The sequence below is a fragment of the Odocoileus virginianus genome, unplaced genomic scaffold, assembly GCF_023699985.2.
Source record: "Odocoileus virginianus isolate 20LAN1187 ecotype Illinois unplaced genomic scaffold, Ovbor_1.2 Unplaced_Contig_23, whole genome shotgun sequence".
In the NCBI taxonomy this organism is placed as follows: Eukaryota; Metazoa; Chordata; class Mammalia; order Artiodactyla; family Cervidae; genus Odocoileus; species Odocoileus virginianus.
Window position 1 is genome coordinate 547,659 of NW_027224340.1, and position 16,507 is coordinate 564,165.

Below are 16,507 nucleotides of genomic sequence, written 5' to 3' on the forward strand. Positions count from 1 at the left end.
GAAAAAAACTTACTCTCCCAGCCTCCTCACACGGAGGGAGAAGCTGGCGGGCGGGAGGAAAAGCTGCTGGGCGGCTTCTGGCTCTGGCCCGGGCAGGGGAGCGGGGCTCCTGCTCCCGACGCTTTACTGCCCCCGGAGGGGGGGGGTGGGGGGGCGGATACGAGCTGTTTTCCCCATCAGTCTCAGTTCCGGTACACCCGATTCCCACCCCGCAGGGGGAGGATCTGTTTTCCAGGTTGGGGTGTCAATGCCCAGTGGCACCCACTCACTGGCCTGGTGGGCGGGGTCAGCCCGGGGCCGTCCTCCCAGCGCTCCGAGGGTGTGGGTACCTGCCCAGGCCCTCGGCCAGCTGGGCTGCACGTGCCCTCCTCGGGCTGCGGTGGCCCTGTGCTGGTGGCTGACATTGAGAGCCTGGCCTCCCCTGGATGGACTGACCCAGTTGGGGGTGACCCCGGCCTTTATCTGTTGCTGCCAAGAGGCCACCCCTGCTTTTGTCCTCTGACCCTAGGCTGACTCTGGGCTCAGCTGGGCCTTTGAGCCAGGAGACTTGCAACTGTTTTTTTCGTTAAGGGGTGCAGGGGTGGCTCACCTGATGTCAGCCCCTCTCTGGGGTCTTCCCCTTGAGCTTGGATATCGTGATGGCCCTTGACAGAGGCTCATCCTGGGTGGAAACCCCCTCCCCAAGAGACCCACTTAGATTGGGGCTGTCCATATTCTTTTCCTGGCAGTGGGACCAGGTCAGAGCTGCTTAGAGATCGTGGCGCGGGACCTTGGCCCCAGTGTGGGCAGGAGGGGCAGGGTGCCCTGGCCCACAGCCTGCCCCGGGTCCTGAAGTAAGCTCCCTCCCTCTCTTCCCTTCCCAGGCCAGGACCCCCTGCCCACAGACGGAGGTGCCAAGTGTGCCGGGTGAGGACGAGTATGCGGAGGACAGCTCCGACGAGGAGGTAGGCTGGGCCACAGCTGCCCCCTTGCAGGGTGGGCTGTGTGGCCACCGCGAGGCCCGAGTGGGCGTCCTGGCGTGGCCCCAGGCCTGTCTGGAAGGCAGTTTCAGGGTCGGGGACACATGACTGCAGGAGTGTGTGTGTCATCGTGGGCAGGGCAGCTGGGCGCAGTGCGGCCACCCCGTGCCCGTGTCCTGGCCCTGGGCCATGGGGGCGCCGCTGGCAGGCGGGGGGCACCGCATCTTCTGTGGGGGCTCTGCTTCCATTCCGGGTGGGCGTGGACAGGCCTCCCCCAACAGCCAGCCTATACTGTCCCCCGGGTGGGGGTGGGGGTGGGGGTGGGGGGCAGGCCCTGCCCGGCCCAGCTGGCGTCTGTGCTCTGCCCCCTCCTCCTGGGTGTCCTGGAGGCCCGGCTGCCGTGGCCCTGGGTGCATCTGGTCCTCCCGGTTTACGTCTCACGGGGAAAGCCTGCTGACAGGCTGGGGTGCCCTGTCTGGACAGAGGTGGCTGCGACTTGGCTGCCCAGGGCTGCCCATGGGCTCTTGGGGGGTCTGAGGCTCAGGGGCTCCCCGCTGGAGGTGACGGGTGCTCCCCTGCCCACCCCTCACTGGTGTGTCTCTGCCCCCTGCCCTGGTGTGAGCCTCCTTGGGCTGCGGGGCCTGCAGAGACCACGGTCCCCACCCCTAGCAGCTCTTCCTGCTGCCTGTCAGGGGCTGTCCCGGCTGGGGAGACACGCGCCCCCTCCCCTGCACGGCTTCTACCCCCATCCTCCGCTCTTTTGGCAGCGGCTGCAGGAGCCTTGGCCGCCCGCCCGATCCAGTCTCTGTGCGTTCAGAGAACAGAGACAAAACAAAATAAATTGGTTTCCTGGCCGGAGCAGCGGGCGCACTCAGTGAAGGGGGGCCATGCAGCACAGCTCCCGGCCTGTCTCCCCCTCCCAGGGGCTCTGGCTGTCGGCAGCCACATCCTGTCGGCTACTTTTTTATATTCGGTATTTTGAGAAATCGATGATGATTGTAAATGGAGTGCAGAGGCCGGGGGAGGGGCTTCGGGCCGCCCGCGGGGAGGTGCTCCTTCTGGCCTGCCCCGTTCTGGAGCCGCCGCGGGGGCTGGGGGGGCCGCTTCCTCTGGCGATGACTATCCCATATGTGGGCCTGAGTGACAGCAAGAGCTGGCTTCTGCCAGTGCAGCCGGCCATGGCCCAGGGGGCGGCAGGGCCAGGCCGGCCTGGCTGAGGCTTTCCTCCCTGAGAAGTGCCCCCCACCCCATCACGGCGTCTCTGCAGGGTGGGCTTCAGGAAGAGGCTTGGGTGGCTGGAGTGGCGAGAGCACAGGAAGGGTGCAGGGACCCTCACCCCGGGCTCTGGTTGGCACCTGTGAGGGCCCACAGCCCCAGAACATCGGTCGTAGGGTGTCGGGCAGCCTCTTCTCCGCAGCATCCTTGGAGGTGGTCCGTGGTGCCAGGACCCCACTCTGGCCCTGGCCAGCCTCCAGCAGTGGGCGGGGGTGTCCGGACAAGCTGTGTTCCTGGGGAGGACCTGAGGGGTGGCAGTGCCTGGTCTCCTCTTCCCCGGGCCTTGTCTGAACTTAAGGCCTGGGCTGGGGGACCCTGGGGCTTCTAGGTGCTCTGACTGTTGGCTTCTGCTGGGCCCAGCTTTGGGGTCCCCTGCCCTGGGCGGTGGCCGGTGAGTAAGGGTTCCCCTTCTCAGCTGGATACCCACGTCCTGCGTCCTAGCTCGGCCTCGACGGTGCCATCCTCCCAGTTCTCACCCTGGGCAGCACCTTGAACCGCCAGCCTGGCGGGGGTCCCTGCGGCCGTGAGTGGGAGAGCCCCGCCCCCACCCGCCCGCGCCCCTCCCCCACAGACGTGATCTCATCCTGCCGCCCGGGGCCGGTGCGGCGGCCCTCGCAGGCGGTCCCGGCTCCAGCCTGGGAGAAACTGAGGCCGGGGGGCGGCGGGCTGAGATCGCTGGCGGCGGGCGGCCCCCTCCGCTCTCCCGCAGGCGCCGCTGACGGCTTCCCGCTACCGAGCGGCAGCAGCCTCGCTGGGCCCGCCCCGGCGCGGCGCTCGGTGCACTCGCTGCTGGCGGCGCGGCGGCGGCTCGGATTTCGAGCTGTTGTGCAGAGCGTGCCTCTCGGCTCGGCTGGGCCTCGTGGGCTGCCGGCCTTCCTCGCCACCTCTACCCCCGCGACTGGGCTCCGGCCGCCCCTGCGGTCTCCCCCGAGGTCTCCCCGCCTCCTCGCTTGAGAGGGGCTTGGGGCCTAGGGCCCGGGACCTCACAGGTGGCCTTGCGGGTTGGGTGTAGTGGCCGTAACCTCGGGGTGCCCGGGGTCCCTCTGCCAAGCACCACCTCTGAGCGAGGCCCGCCGTGTTCTGGTGTGTGGGGTGCCCTCCTCCCTCCAGGAACAGCCGCCGGGGTCCAGTGGTCCTGGTCAGGAGACGGCGCTCCCCTGGGGGGGTGGGGCAGGGCAGGTGAGGGTGGAGCGCCTTCAGAGCCCACCCTTCTCTGGCCTGGGTAAATGGGCGATAGAGGCCCGGCCTGCCATGTGCCCACCGGGAGCCAGTTTCCTGGGCGGCAGGAGCCCAGGGAGGGGCTCCGTGCGGGCTGGGGGCATGGCCCCAGGAGCTGGGGGCTGGCAGGCAGGTGTGTGGGGGGGCAAGTCCTGTCTGAAAGGTGGTTGACGGCCTGGCTGCAGAGTGGTGCATAGGCGGGGCTGGCGCTGGAGGCTCTGGGTGAGTTCCCCCAGTGGGATCTTGGAGGTGACCGCAGCATTGTGGGACTCAGAATGGGCGTTTGGCACTCTGCGGGGGCCGTGCCCATCTCCTGCGGCCCAAGGCGTTTCTGGGAGCCGCTGCCCCACGTGGGAACGCCCACGCTCCCTGGATAACGGAGGGGGTGGGGGTGTCTTAGGTATCTGAGGACCCAGGGAGCAGGGGGCCTCCCCCCACCCCAGGACCCTTGGTGGGGGCAGACTTGCTTCTTTGCCTTTCAGCAGCCCTGAGGCACTGATAGGGGCCAAGGAGTGGGTTCGGAGGGTCCCGGAGCCCACACGTGTCCAGAGGTTCAGCAGCGGGCCTGGCTGGCAGTGCTTCTGTGAGGATCATATGCAGCAGGGGAGGTTTGGAAGGGGGGCTCCGAGTCCGCGTTCCCAGCGCCCCCACCCCCACGGTACAGCGGGCGGGCTCCTCTCTGCCGAGCCCTGCGGGCTGCTTTGCCAGCTTCGTCCTTGGGGACCTCGCCTTCTGCCTTGGGGCTGTAGCCCAGGGCTCCTCGTGTGGGCACCTTGTGGAGGTCCAGCGGCAGCAGGTGGCCTGGGGCACGCGGCCGGGCGCCCCCGCCACAGAGGGCGCTTCACGGGAGGCGGGGGAGCAGAGGGAACACTGCCGGCATTGTAATCGGAGCGGGGCAAGGGGAAGAGCGCGCCAGAGTGAGGGCGGCTGACCCCGAGCTCCCGGGGGACAGGTGGGAGAGGCGAACGAGGAGAGAGTGAAGGATTCCAGAGGTGGGCCGGCTTCCTCTCCCTCAGACAGACACGGGAGGGAGGCGGGCAGCGGGCCAGCGCCGTACCTGCAGTTCCAATCTGCGGTCCTGACAGCTGCAGCCACTTTGGGGAGGGGGAGGGGGAGGGGGCTCTTCGAGAACGGAAAAATCCCAGCCGACACATCAGCGGTGGCCGCGGGTGTCCAGAGCTGCCGGGGGCGGGGCACCGCACGGATGCGCGTCCGTGTCCCCCCTCCCCACTCCCCGGAGAGTGTGGGCTGGGGTGTCTGGGCCCTGGAGGGGTCGGCGGGCGCGGCCCCCGTGGGGTCACATGTGCTTCCTGGCAGCCGCAGGTGCTGTGCAGGGTGGGGGTGGGCCGGTCCAGGGCAGGCGGCCTGGTGATGGGTCACGTGGTGCCGCCAGCAGCTCGTTCCCCGGGCTGGGGACAGGGAGCTGACAGCTTGGCTCTGATGGCCATCGGCGCGTTTCCAGGCCTGCTTGGCCTCAGGAGCAGCTGCTGGCCCAGGGTGCGGGCCATGCCCTCTTTTCCCGCTGCTGCACGGGGCACGCGTGGGGCACGCGTGGGGCGCCGGGTCCTGGGCAGGGAGTGGGGCCCGGCTGCTGCAGTGGATGGCTGAGTGGACTCGCGCCCGCTGGGACTCGGCCGGCCCACCACCCCCAGTCTGGTTTGAATTTCTGGAGCGGCGGAGGGTGACGGTGTGCTCCTCCCTGCCCCCGCCCCTCCTCTCCTGCTGGCTGGCGGGCCAGGCCCTCGGCCTCTGCTGCTACCGGTGCAGCTCAGGGAGCGACCGGGCCCACTGCCCAGGCCTGAGGCTGGCCAAGCTGCAGCCGCTGTCGAGTCCCAGGCCCGGCAGCTGAGGGCCTGGCCGCACGTCCTGTGCCAGGACCTGCTGTCCTTGGGGACCGTCCCAGCGGCCTGTCCTCTCCTACTGACTTGGCACCCCCGAGACACCTTCCAGCCTCACCCTGCCTGTCCTTGTGCTCTGGGGGGAGTCCCCCGTGCCCACCCCCACCTCTGTGTGGGGCATGCTTCCCACCCCTCCCCCCTCTGCCCAGCACCGGTCTGGCAACTCTGGCTGTGCGGTGGGCACCTGTCTCGTCTGTGGGGGGATCTGTGAGGGGGTCTGGGCTCACCCGGCCCAGGTATACGTGGGTGAGGTGGGTGGTTGAGCGCAGGCAGGCCCCAGATTGTCCCCATAGGACTGCTGGTGCCCAGTGGAGCAGGGGCATCAAGCTTGGAGGCCCTCTGGGGCGCCCTTCCCAAGTCGGTTCTCCAAGTGTCTTCAGTGCCCAGGAGCAGAAGAGGTATCTTTCTCAGCCCTTAGCAGGACCCCCACGTTCTGCCTGAGAGTCCTGGCTCTCTAGGCAGGCGGGGGCGGGGGGCTTCTGCAGTGACCGAGTGTGCCCTCTCCCCCTCCTGCCGGCCAGCTGTAGGCTCCTGCAGGATTAAGGAGAGGAAATTTGGGGTTGGGTTTCTCTCTGAGTGGAACCTGCCGTTGTGACTTTTTATCCTGTTATATTTCTATCAGATTGGACACAGCCCCCGCCCCCCCCCCAACCCTTAATGGCTCTGGCTTTGAGAATTTCCTCCAAAATTACACCACTGCTTCCTGCTTCTTGGTCCTCTGGAGCCTGTCTGTTAAGAGGAGGGGGCAGCTCTGGGCCTGCCCTGTTGGGGTGCCCACGTGGGCCTCGGCACCTGGCCTCTCCTGGGGCCCGGGGTTGGCCCCTGGCACTCTCAGCCCGGCTGGCGGAAGTCAGGCTGCTGGCCAGCCTGGGGGGGGTTGCCACACGGCGCTGCCCCCAGCTTGCTTCTCTGCTGTGCCTGTGAGCTCACGCCACTACGTCGTAATTGTTACCTGCAAGACTTTAATGGTTAGCCAGCTGTGCTCAGCTCTGAGAGGCCTGAACTGCCCTCCTTACGGGCAGGTGGGGCCTTCGGGTTAGCTGGGTGGGCGGCCGGGGTCTTCTGTTGTGAGCAGGGCTTCTGGGGCCAGGGCGGGCACCTGGAGTACACACAGGCACCTGGTTCATACCCTCAGGCCTGCACAGCCTGGGGGGCTCCTTCTGCCAGACAGTGCCCCCCCCCCCACTTCCTGGGGCTCTGCGGGCAGGGGCTGAGGCGCCGTGGCCCAGGAGACCAGCACATGGCACAATGCACGCACTGCCCTCTGTCTCAGGGCGCCGAGACCCCTGGTGGCCCTTGGAGCAGGGGTGGGGTGGGAGTGCTCCCTGGCTTCAGCCTGTCCCTTGCCAAGTGCGGGGGGCTGTTGTCTTTCCTCGCCCTCTCTCACTGGTCTCCAGACCCCATGCCGCAGTTCCCTGGCAGCAGGGGCTGACCCTGAGCCCTGCAAAGTGGGGCCTTTCCCTAGGAACCAGGGGCCTTGGCCCAGGGTGGTCAGGACGTGAACAGACCACAGCCCTGAGGGTGGGAGTGTGGGCTTGGGCTCTGCTCAGGACAGGTTCTGGCCGCTCCAGAGGACAGCGTGTATCTGCGTTTGGAAGATACTGTTTTGTTTTTAATTATACAAAATTTCCAGACTTTATATTATCATATCAAAGACACAGAATGATAGCACATAGTAGCCAGAGGAGAACCAGGTAGCGAGCCCGCACGGAAAGCTCCAGTGGGGCCAGGCAAGTGCTGGGGCGGCCGCGCATCCTGCCGCCTGTCTGTCCATCGGCCCCACTCGCAGCTGGGGCCGGGAGGGCCTGGGGGCGCCCTCAGTGAGGCCTGTGCCTGAGTCAGGTCTGGGGCTCTCTGCGGATGGCCCGACATCGCCTCTAACTCCGGATCGCCGTCTTTCTGTCTCGGTCCTTGCTCTGCGGAGGGGAGGGCAGTGTCAGGGCCCAAGCGGAGGCCAGCGCCAGCCTGCGCCTCCGGACTTCCCCACGGGGTGCGCTGAAAGCAACCCCCTTCCACGCTCACTCCGGCTTCCCCGAGCAGTTTGGGGAGGAGAGTGCGCTGCTGCACAGCCGAAATTGTAAAATTAAATCTCCCAGATGTTCAGGCCCCAGGAGCTCACGCGTGCTGTCTGGAGAGGAAATGGGGATTGGGGAGAGCCGAGCCGTATTTTCTCCCTGCTCACCCTGCTCTTCCGGTGCCACCATGCGCAGCAGGCGCCGTAAATCAGAGCCGGCCAGCATCTCCCGCAGCAGGGCCCTCTCCCCTAGCCCCCGAGTCTCCTGCCAGCAGATCCCACAGCCACAGTGGCGTCTGAGTGGGCAGCCGGGTCCAGGGAGGGCAGGCAGGTGCCCAGTAAGCCTTAGGCCACTGGTAGAGCAAGTGGACCCCAGCGGGATTGCCTCACTGCCTCCAAGTCCCCTTCCCCTGATGGCAGGTTGGGTGGCCAGAGTTGCTTGATCAACCCTGGTGTGGTCCCCTAGCTTCTTCCCCATTGGTGCGGGTCCTGTCTTGGTCTCTTTCCTCTCTGTCCCCACAGGAGCCTGTGTCCTGGGGACCCACCGGCTCTGGCCCGGCCCTCCTCATCTTCTCTCTCCCTGGACCTGGGGCTGCGGGTGTCACAGGCGCTGCTCGGGGCTCTGCCTGCTTCTGGCCCCGCCCTCTCTGCCTGGCAGGTGTGGGCTGCAGGGGTGGTTTGGAGGTGGGGGCCATCCCATCCTCCTAGCCTCCCTTTCCGTGGACACCCCGTGGGCAACACTCACCAACTTTCTCTGGTTGCTGAGGCAGAAGGTGCAGATCTGTTTGGGCTGGGCGTTCTCCCCGTCCCGGGCGGGGGGTGGGGGCGGCGGGGGCGGGGGGCTGCCGGCACGCGATGCGTGGAAGAAGGCGGGCCCCGAGTGGCAGGGCTGCCCGTCGCCGCAGGCCTCGCCCACCAGCAGCACGTTGCCCAGGTGCGAGATGTAGCTGGAGGCCAGGCGCAGGGTCTCGATCTTGGAGAGCTTGCGGTCAGCGGGCTCGGTGGGGATGAGCGTGCGTAGCGCGGTGAAAGCCGTGTTCACGCTGTTGGTGCGGTCCCGCTCCCGCGCGTTCGCCGTGTGCCGCTGCCGGGGCTCGCGGCCCGGCCGCCCTCCAGGCCCCAGGCCGCTGCCCCCCGCCCGCCGGCCCCCGGCCCGTCTCCGGGCGCCCTGGAGGCCACAGCGCGCCGCGTGCACGCGGCAGGGTTTCTCGTCTGAACCCGAGCTCTCGCTGCCTCGGTCCTCGTCCTCCGACATCGGGCTCACTTCAGGGTACAGGTAGCGGCCGGGCGGCGCCGAACGCAGCATTGCGAAGGACCTGGGGCCGGCGGCCGCCGTCAGCTCCGTCGCGCGCCGCACATGCCGCCGCCACTGCCGCCCGGGCCAGGGGCACGCGGGTCTCCGGGCTCCCGCGGTGGCGGCTGCGGCGCAGAGCGCACGTGTGCGTCCCGGGCTGGAGCGGGGCCGCGGGCCGAGCCTTTATAGCCGCGGCGGCCCCTCCCCCGCGCCGGCCCGCCCTCCTCCCCGCCTCCCAGCCCCTGGAGGCCGCTTGGAGCAGGGGCCCTCCGTCCCTCTGCCTTCTCGCGCCATGGTGAAGGGGCCTGGAGCATCCTGCTGTCTTTGTGGGGTGGGGAGATTGGACGCCCCTCCAGGGGGTGCGGGGCGCTGCTGCCTCCCCTCCTCCCTCTTAGCAGGGGGCGGGAGGGAGGGTCAAGCAGGACCCGTGACCCCAGCCTTCCCACTTGGCATGACCGCCTTAACCCAGATGCCCTGGCCCCAGTGCCTGGCCACACCCTGTCTGTCTCTCCCTCTCATGTACACTTGGGCCTTCTGTGCCCAAAAGAGGGCACAGAGGCGCTCTGAGGGGCTGGAGTCCAGCCCCGGCCCCCTCAACTGCCCCCTCAGGTTTTCGTGGGACTCACCTGACGGCACAGCCTGTCTTTCTTGCACCTGCCCCTCCTGGCACCACCCTACAGGTCTGGCTCCTGTCTGCACTCCTGCCTGGAGAACCCCCCACCCGCACCCTGTTCCCCTGCTGAATGTCCCATGGGTCTTCTCTGGGCCCCCCACATCTGTCCAGTCCAGGGCTGGCTGTGTGGACTTGGGGAGCACAGGAGGACGGGCATTCCCAGCAGTGGGCAGGGACCTGAGCACACCTGGAGGAGGGTGAGCAGGGAGGACTCAGGTCAGCAGGCTGGGGGCTGGGCAGGTGCAGAGGGGCCACGGCCAGAGGGTCCTGTCCCTGTCGGGGTTCCCAGGTTGCCTGCCATGCAGTCTCATCTGGGCCCCTCCTTCTGTGGCTACTGTTGCAGGAAGCGGCCGCCTGGGCAGCAGTCTCCGCACTGGGTGGAGGGAGGGTGGCGGCTGGCAGGGGCCTCGACCAGGAATGTGTGTCCAGGAATGTGACTGCTCTGCCCACTAAGGGTGGGGTGGGGGCAGGGCTGGGAGGCTGGGGGAGCCCCTGAAAGTGTGCTGGGCTCAGTGCAGTGGACTTTGTCTCCTCTTGGAGTGGGCTGGTGGGGTCTTCCCTGAGTCCCTGCCTGTGGCTACCCAGTTTTGCCTAAGGCCCCCGCCAGGGGAGGGAGCCCACGGGCGATGAGGTCACCCTTGCCTGTGGCTGCCCAGAGCCCTGGCCAAGGAATCCAGGGGGGAGGCTCTGGGGTTGGCACCACTTCAGTGGAAAATGTGAAGGTACAGCTCCGGCGCCTCTGAGGGTCTGGGGGGTGGGGGGGACAGTGCTGGCCGCCCTGCCACGTCACACCCCAGGGAGAAGCTAAGAGTCAGGGTGCCTGGGTGCTGCTTCTGCAGCCTGGAGGCCAGACTCTTTGCTCTGCCTTTCCCTTTCCTGGCCTGTGTCTTATGAGGGGCTTGGAGGGAGGGGTGGGCACGATGGGTGTCTGCTGCTGACTCGCGGGCCTCCTGCCCCAGGACATCCGGAACACGGTGGGCAATGTGCCCTTGGAGTGGTACGATGACTTCCCCCATGTGGGCTACGACCTGGACGGCCGGCGCATCTATAAGCCCCTGCGCACCCGGGACGAGCTGGACCAGTTTCTGGACAAGATGGACGACCCTGACTACTGGTGGGTAGGCGCGGGGCGGAGCCCATGGGCTGGGCAGGCCTGCGGGGCGGGGCCGGGGCCTGGGCTCTGACTGGGTCCCCCCAGGCGCACGGTGCGGGACCAGATGACGGGACACAGGGTGCAGCTGACGGATGAGCAGGTGGCCCTGGTGCAGCGGCTGCAGAGGGGCCAGTTTGGGGACGTGAGCTTCGATCCCTACGAGGTAGGCAGCAGCTGCTGGCCCTGGGGTTGGGGCACCTGCAGGGCCCAGGCCCACCCTCCTCTGCTTGCCCCCCAGCCAGCTGTAGACTTCTTCAGTGGGGACCTAATGATCCACCCAGTGACCAACCGGCCTGCAGACAAGCGCAGCTTCATCCCTTCCCTGGTGGAGAAGGAGAAGGTGGGTGTGGGCCATCCCTGGGGCGCGCCTGCCTGCCCTGCCCCCGCCCCCCTCACCTGCCGTCTCTGCAGGTCTCCCGCATGGTGCACGCCATCAAGATGGGATGGATCCAGCCTCGCCGGCCTCGGGACCACACTCCCAGCTTCTATGACCTGTGGGCCCAGGAGGATCCCAATGCGGTGCTGGGTCGCCATAAGATGCACGTTCCTGCTCCCAAGCTGGCTCTGCCCGGCCACTCAGAGTCCTACAACCCGCCTCCCGAATACCTGCCCAGCGAGGAGGAGGTGGGCCTGGTGCATAGTGGAGTCTGGGCTGGCCCCTGGCCTGGCCCTGACTCCTGGCTCACTCCCGCCTCCACAGCGCCTGGCCTGGGAGCAGCAGGAGCCTGATGAGAGGAAGCTCGGCTTCTTGCCGCGCCGGTTCCCGAGCCTGCGGGCCGTGCCTGCCTACGGCCGCTTCATCCAGGAGCGCTTCGAGCGTTGCCTGGACCTCTACCTGTGCCCACGGCAGCGCAAGATGAGGGTAGGCTGTGGTGCCAGGCAGGGGCGGGGAGTGGAGATGGACGCAGCTGACCCTGTGTCCTCTTCTCAGGTGAATGTGGACCCTGAAGACCTCATCCCCAAGCTGCCCCGGCCACGGGACCTGCAGCCTTTCCCCACGTGCCAAGCCTTGGTGAGCAGACAGGGCGGGTGGTGGGGAGCAAAGGCCTCTTGAGTGTCCGGCCTTAACCGCCTTGCCCTTTCTCTGCAGGTCTACAGGGGCCATAATGATCTTGTCCGCTGCCTCAGCGTCTCCCCAGATGGCCAGTGGTTGGCATCAGGTAGGTGCGGGTGGGGCAGCTCCGCGGTGGGGGCGGGGTGGGCTGGCCTGGAGAGCCAGGTACTGAGGGCCTGTTTGCGTGTCCAGGTTCAGATGATGGCTCGGTGCGACTCTGGGAGGTTGCCACTGCCCGCTGCATGAGGACCGTGCCCGTGGGCGGTGTGGTGAAGAGTGTCGCCTGGAACCCTCACCCCACCATCTGCCTGGTGGCCGTGGCAGTGTGAGTGAGGCCCGGGGTGCCCGGGGTGGGGGTGGGGGGACAGATCCATGTCTGAGAACCTCCATCTGGCTCTGACTGCAGGGAGGACACAGTGCTGCTGCTGAACCCGGCCTTGGGGGACCGGCTGGTGGTGGGCAGCACGGACCAACTGCTGAGCGCCTTCACCCCACCCTTGGAGGCCGCCTCACAGCCCGCGTACTGGCTGGAAGCCTCCGAGGAGGAGCGCCAGGGCAGCCTGCGCCTACGCATCCACCACGGGAAGGTGGGCGGGGCCCACCCCAGGCGGAGGGCGGGGCCCTGAGGAGGGGCCGCATCTAACCCAACCTCATCTCCCTGTAGCCAGTGACGCAGGTGACCTGGCACGGCCGCGGGGACTACCTGGCCGTCGTGCTGGCCACTCCGGGCCACACCCAGGTGCTGATCCACCAGCTGAGCCGGCGCCGCAGCCAGAGCCCCTTCCGCCGCAGCCATGGCCAGGTGCAGGGTGTAGCCTTCCACCCGACGCGGCCCTTCCTGCTCGTGGCTTCCCAGCGCTGCGTCCGCCTTTACCACCTGCTGCGCCAGGAGCTCACCAAAAAGCTGATGCCCAACTGCAAGTGGGTGTCTAGCCTGGCGGTGCACCCAGCAGGTAAGGGGGTGTCCTGGTGGGGGGGTGGCACTTGGAGGGCCACCAAATCCCCACCACCGAATCTGCCCCCAGGTGACAACGTCATCTGCGGCAGCTATGACAGCAAGCTCGTGTGGTTTGACATGGATCTCTCCACCAAGCCGTACAGAGTGCTAAGGTGAGATGCTGGTGGGCGACCGGTCACTTCCTGCCCCGATGCCTGCCTCACTGAGCCTGGTTCCCCCAACTCCAGGCATCACAAGAAGGCCCTCCGGGCCGTGGCTTTCCACCCCCGGTACCCACTCTTCGCGTCTGGCTCTGATGACGGCAGTGTCATCGTCTGCCACGGGATGGTGTACAAGTGAGTGCCAGTGCCCCCGCCTGCCCGTGCCCCGTGGGGACGGTTCCGCCCACGTCCTGAGTCTCTCCCTCCCCCACAGCGACCTGCTGCAGAACCCGCTGCTGGTGCCCGTGAAGGTGCTCAAGGGGCACACCCTGACCAGAGACCTGGGGGTGCTGGATGTGGCCTTCCACCCCACCCAACCTTGGGTCTTCTCCTCTGGGGCTGACGGCACTCTCCGCCTCTTCACTTAGACGCCCTGCCTCCGGGGCGGGGCATTGGGGGTGTGCACAATACAAAAATTTCTCCTGCTGGGTAACCTTCTTGAGTCAGCTTCCTAACGGGGAGGGGGCTGCTGGCCTGCGCACAAGACAGGTCACATCACCACGTCACCTGCTGAGCAGCAAATGGCTTTATTGGGAAGACACGTCGGCGACTGACCACCCTTGCTGTGTGGGCGCAAGGCCTTCCCGCTCTGCCTGTGGGCAGGGGACTCCTTAGGGACTCGTCTTGGACCCTCAGGCTGGCCAGGCGGTATTGGGTGTTGGGGCAGCCTCAGGCGAACTTCACCAGGCGGCCCAGAGTCTCCGCAGCCTTAGCACGCACCTGGGGGGCTGGGTCCTTGAGCAGCAGCTGGAGGGCTGGGGGACAAGGAGCCACTGCTGGGGGCTCTGCCACAGCCCTTGGAGAACTGAGTGAGCCCAAGATTCCGCCCACACCCCGCTAACAGCTGCGACTGAGGCTGACCCCCCCTTCCGGGCTCACGGAGCCTGGGGGCCAGGACCCCGAGGCTGACACCCCACCCTGTGCGTGGGGCCGCCCGCCCACCGCCCTCCTAAGACAGGCCTCTGCCGGGAGGGCTCAGGAGCCAACGGAAAGATAGTTTTTCCTTTTTTAGTGTTTTTTAAGCTCTTTTGGAACAGTTAAGAAGTTTCCGTGAATTACTAGAGACGATGAGGTCACCAGTGACAGGGAAAAAATCCTTGAAATCCAGGAAAATCACTTAGTCCCCCCTGGTGCCCACAGGGTCAGCGCAGCCCAGCGTGTTGGGGGGGCGGGGGGCCCTCTGGGCTCCTGGCTGTGTGGGGCGGGGTTGGCAGGACTGGGGCTCACCCGCGAGAAGCTGCTCCAGGTCCACCTGCGGCCGCTGCTCAGCCTCCACGTGCAGCACCAAGAACCCTGTGGGGGTGGGGCCGTAGTCAGGGGCCAGTGGGGGTACTGATGTCAGGGGCCAGGTCCGTGGGGGGGGTGGGGTGCCCGGGGCAGCTTCACCTGTGAGCATGGGGGCGGCAGCACGGACGTCCTCCCAGCTGCTCTTGAAGTAGAACAGACTGGTGCTCAGCAAGCGGCCCAGCAAGTCGGGGAAGTGGCGCATCTGCAGAGAGGCGGTCAGGCAGGCCCCGCCCGCTCTCCGCACCCCGCCCGGCCCCGCCCCGCCGCCCGGCCCCGCCCCTCACCAGGTGCTTGCAGGTGGTGTTGAGGAACTCTCCAAAGTGCAGGCCGTGGCCTTCCTGCAGGTGCTTCTGGAAGACGGCTGCCAGCTCCTCACACTCCAGGTTGGGACCGCACATGCGCAAGGCGAACCTGCAGGCCTGCAGGGCACATGCTGAGCCCCAAGTCCCTGAGCTGGCCAGGCCTGCCCATCCCCCGCGCTGCTCACCGCGACCACGGGGGCCTGGGGGTCCTGCAGGTGCAACAGAAGGGGTGCCAGACCGCCCACAACCTGCTCCAGGAAGACATCCTCGCAGTCCCCACGGCAGGCCTTGTTGAGGTGCCCAAAGAGGCGGATGGACGCCGAGCGGAACTCCATCCTTTCCTGGGCAACAGCGGGTGTCACGTGGTCCTCCCAGCCCAGCTTCCCAGGTGACCCCAGGGCAGTGAAGGGGGAGCAAGGGACAGAGTGGGCCAGGCTGCAATGGCCAGGGATGGGGGGCCTACGCTGTCGAAGAAGGGCCGAATGCGGACAGCAATGTGCAGCAGCACCGCGCGCAGGTCCCAGGCGTCCACTAGGTCCAGCAGCCTTGCCAGGCCCACCATGGCCTCCAGCGCCACCAGGCTGTGTGGGTCGTCCCCATCATCCAGCCCACTGATCATGGCTGTCAGGAGTTGGGGGCCGTGGGTCTGTACCTGGGGAGGCCACACATACCTGTGTGCCCAGGCCATGCCACGCCCAGCTGCCCACCCTCTGAGCACCACTTTCGTGCCCGTGCCCACTGGGTCTACCCAGTGGCTCACCTTCTCTGGGGAGCCCGAGGCCACGTTGGCCAGCCCACGGAGCACCAACCTCCGCACGCGGGCACTCATGTCCTTCTGCCGTGCTGTCAGGTTGTCCAGCAGCGACTCCAGGAGCATCAGGTCGTTCACCACGTTGCTGCTGAGCAGCTGGGGGCAGAGGCGTGCTGACCCCCCCCCCCAAATGCACTGGGCAGCACTGGTCCCCGGTCACTGAGGGGTCATGGCTGAGGCCAGCAGGCCAAGCCGGGCTCCTAGCCTTTCCTCAACCTCCCCTGACTCCTGACCCCATACCCTCCTTGGCCCTGACTGCCTTGGTCTGGGGTGGGTTTTCAATGTGGCTCCCCCACCCCACCCAGGCCTGCCCTGTGGGGGGGGACTTCACACTGCCCCTCCCCAACCCCAACTCATGGTCCAAAGCAAGTGCTCCTACCTCAGCCAGGAAGGCTGTGGAGGTGACCCTCTGGACCTCATACACGCTGCTCTGTGTGGCGAAGAGCACCTTCATCACCAGGGGAAGCCGGGGACCCGCAAACTTTGCCATGGCACTGGGAAGAAGGCACGCGGGCAGGGGCTAGGGACTCAGGCTGCCCCGAGCACACCAGTCCCAGGGGCCTGGGGAGCATGCCTGCCTCCCACCCGGCACCTCTGGCCTGCTAGCTCCTCCCCCCAGCTGCCCCCGCACATCCTATGCTCAGACACGCCCCCCTCAGAGGCCTTCTCCCTGCGCCCAGTCCGCGGCACCTACAGAACTCGGCTGCCCTCATGGACTCCCCGCCGCCCCACGCACTGCCCGTTCACCTGGCCAGCTGGGTGACGCCCTCCTCGTGCCCAGCTGAGGTCTTGAGCAGCTGCCAGCCCCCGTTCAGTTCCATGTGCTGCACCACGTCCTCGTTGCCACCACGGACAAGCACGGCCTGCAGCGCGTCCACCGCAGAGCTGCAGAGACGTGGGCGCAGGCTTGGCTGGCGCTGGCAGGGCGCAGCTCTGCTCCTTGCACGCGCGTGCACACACACCCGCTTGTACTCTTAGAAGACATGCCCTGGGCCCCCCAGCCTGTTCCCTGCCAGCAGGGCCCCTCTCCCTGGGTAGCACTGTGGACCCTCTGCTCTTGCAGGAGCTGAAGGGGCCCCAGCCTGTCCTCAGGCCCCACGACTGAGTGCCAAGGGGAAGGTGCGGGCACAGCCAGTGGCACCAAGCCAGCAGGGCCTCACCCCTGTGGCAGCTGTGCCCCTACAGGGCGGGGGCCAGAGCCCAGCCAACTGCAGGTGGGGGCCCAGGCAGTGTGGCTGAGGACGCAGGCTGCACTCAGGGTGGGCCCGCTTGTAACCTGCCAACCCCAAGCACTCCCCAGGGAAGGCGCAGCTTAGGGTCATCTGGCGCCCGGCCCCCCGCCCCCTACCCCTGGGAAGCTACTTCCAGCAGCCAACAGTCACGGCCTGAGGGGGCCGGGCCAGGCCCACTC

The 16,507-nt window shown here is 67.3% G+C and overlaps 3 protein-coding genes across 17 annotated transcripts in view; 1 reads left to right on the forward strand and 2 right to left on the reverse strand.

Moving 5' to 3' along the window:
* The window catches only part of BOP1 (BOP1 ribosomal biogenesis factor), a 19,032-nt gene extending 5,903 nt beyond the window's left edge, over nt 1-13,129 (forward strand). The window contains exons 3-16 of the mRNA XM_020884187.2: nt 864-944; nt 10,291-10,445; nt 10,530-10,647; nt 10,723-10,824; nt 10,896-11,108; nt 11,185-11,346; nt 11,416-11,496; nt 11,575-11,644; nt 11,731-11,863; nt 11,945-12,125; nt 12,203-12,491; nt 12,564-12,648; nt 12,724-12,831; nt 12,911-13,129. Of these exons, the coding sequence (XP_020739846.2) occupies nt 864-944; nt 10,291-10,445; nt 10,530-10,647; nt 10,723-10,824; nt 10,896-11,108; nt 11,185-11,346; nt 11,416-11,496; nt 11,575-11,644; nt 11,731-11,863; nt 11,945-12,125; nt 12,203-12,491; nt 12,564-12,648; nt 12,724-12,831; nt 12,911-13,064 (1,932 nt within the window). The 3' untranslated portion in view covers nt 13,065-13,129. The remainder of the gene's footprint in view (nt 1-863; nt 945-10,290; nt 10,446-10,529; nt 10,648-10,722; nt 10,825-10,895; nt 11,109-11,184; nt 11,347-11,415; nt 11,497-11,574; nt 11,645-11,730; nt 11,864-11,944; nt 12,126-12,202; nt 12,492-12,563; nt 12,649-12,723; nt 12,832-12,910) is intronic.
* Nucleotides 6,941-8,761, reverse strand: SCX (scleraxis bHLH transcription factor). Its single transcript, XM_070464431.1, has 2 exons — nt 8,110-8,761; nt 6,941-7,266 (listed from the first exon to the last, which is right to left on the reverse strand). The coding sequence occupies exons 1-2, from the start codon at nt 8,668-8,670 to the stop codon at nt 7,228-7,230; spliced, it is 600 nt and encodes a 199-aa protein (XP_070320532.1). The 5' UTR covers nt 8,671-8,761; the 3' UTR covers nt 6,941-7,227.
* A 75-nt stretch (nt 13,130-13,204) lies between the features above and the next one.
* MROH1 (maestro heat like repeat family member 1) overlaps nt 13,205-16,507 on the reverse strand; it is a 53,933-nt gene continuing 50,630 nt past the window's right edge. For 14 of the 15 annotated variants that reach the window (XM_020884053.2, XM_020884046.2, XM_020884068.2 and 11 more), the window contains 9 exons: nt 15,844-15,981; nt 15,476-15,590; nt 15,046-15,192; nt 14,749-14,937; nt 14,471-14,626; nt 14,268-14,402; nt 14,083-14,185; nt 13,924-13,989; nt 13,205-13,451 (listed from right to left, as the gene is read on the reverse strand). In XM_020884053.2, coding sequence (XP_020739712.2) covers nt 13,366-13,451; nt 13,924-13,989; nt 14,083-14,185; nt 14,268-14,402; nt 14,471-14,626; nt 14,749-14,937; nt 15,046-15,192; nt 15,476-15,590; nt 15,844-15,981 — 1,135 coding nt within the window. In that variant the 3' untranslated portion in view covers nt 13,205-13,365. Of the gene's footprint in view, nt 13,452-13,923; nt 13,990-14,082; nt 14,186-14,267; nt 14,403-14,470; nt 14,627-14,748; nt 14,938-15,045; nt 15,193-15,475; nt 15,591-15,843; nt 15,982-16,507 lie in introns of those variants that run through there. The other variant, XM_070464301.1, reaches the window with a different exon arrangement.

Coding starts and splice junctions, on each gene's coding strand:
- SCX (XM_070464431.1), bottom strand. CDS start 8,670: ATGCTGCGTTCGGCGCCGCCCGGCCGCTACCTGTACCCTGAAGTGAGC. Junction 7,267..8,109: donor TCAGCAACCAGAGAAAGTTG/GTGAGTGTTGCC, acceptor TCCCCTCCGCAG/AGCAAGGACCGAGACAGAAA.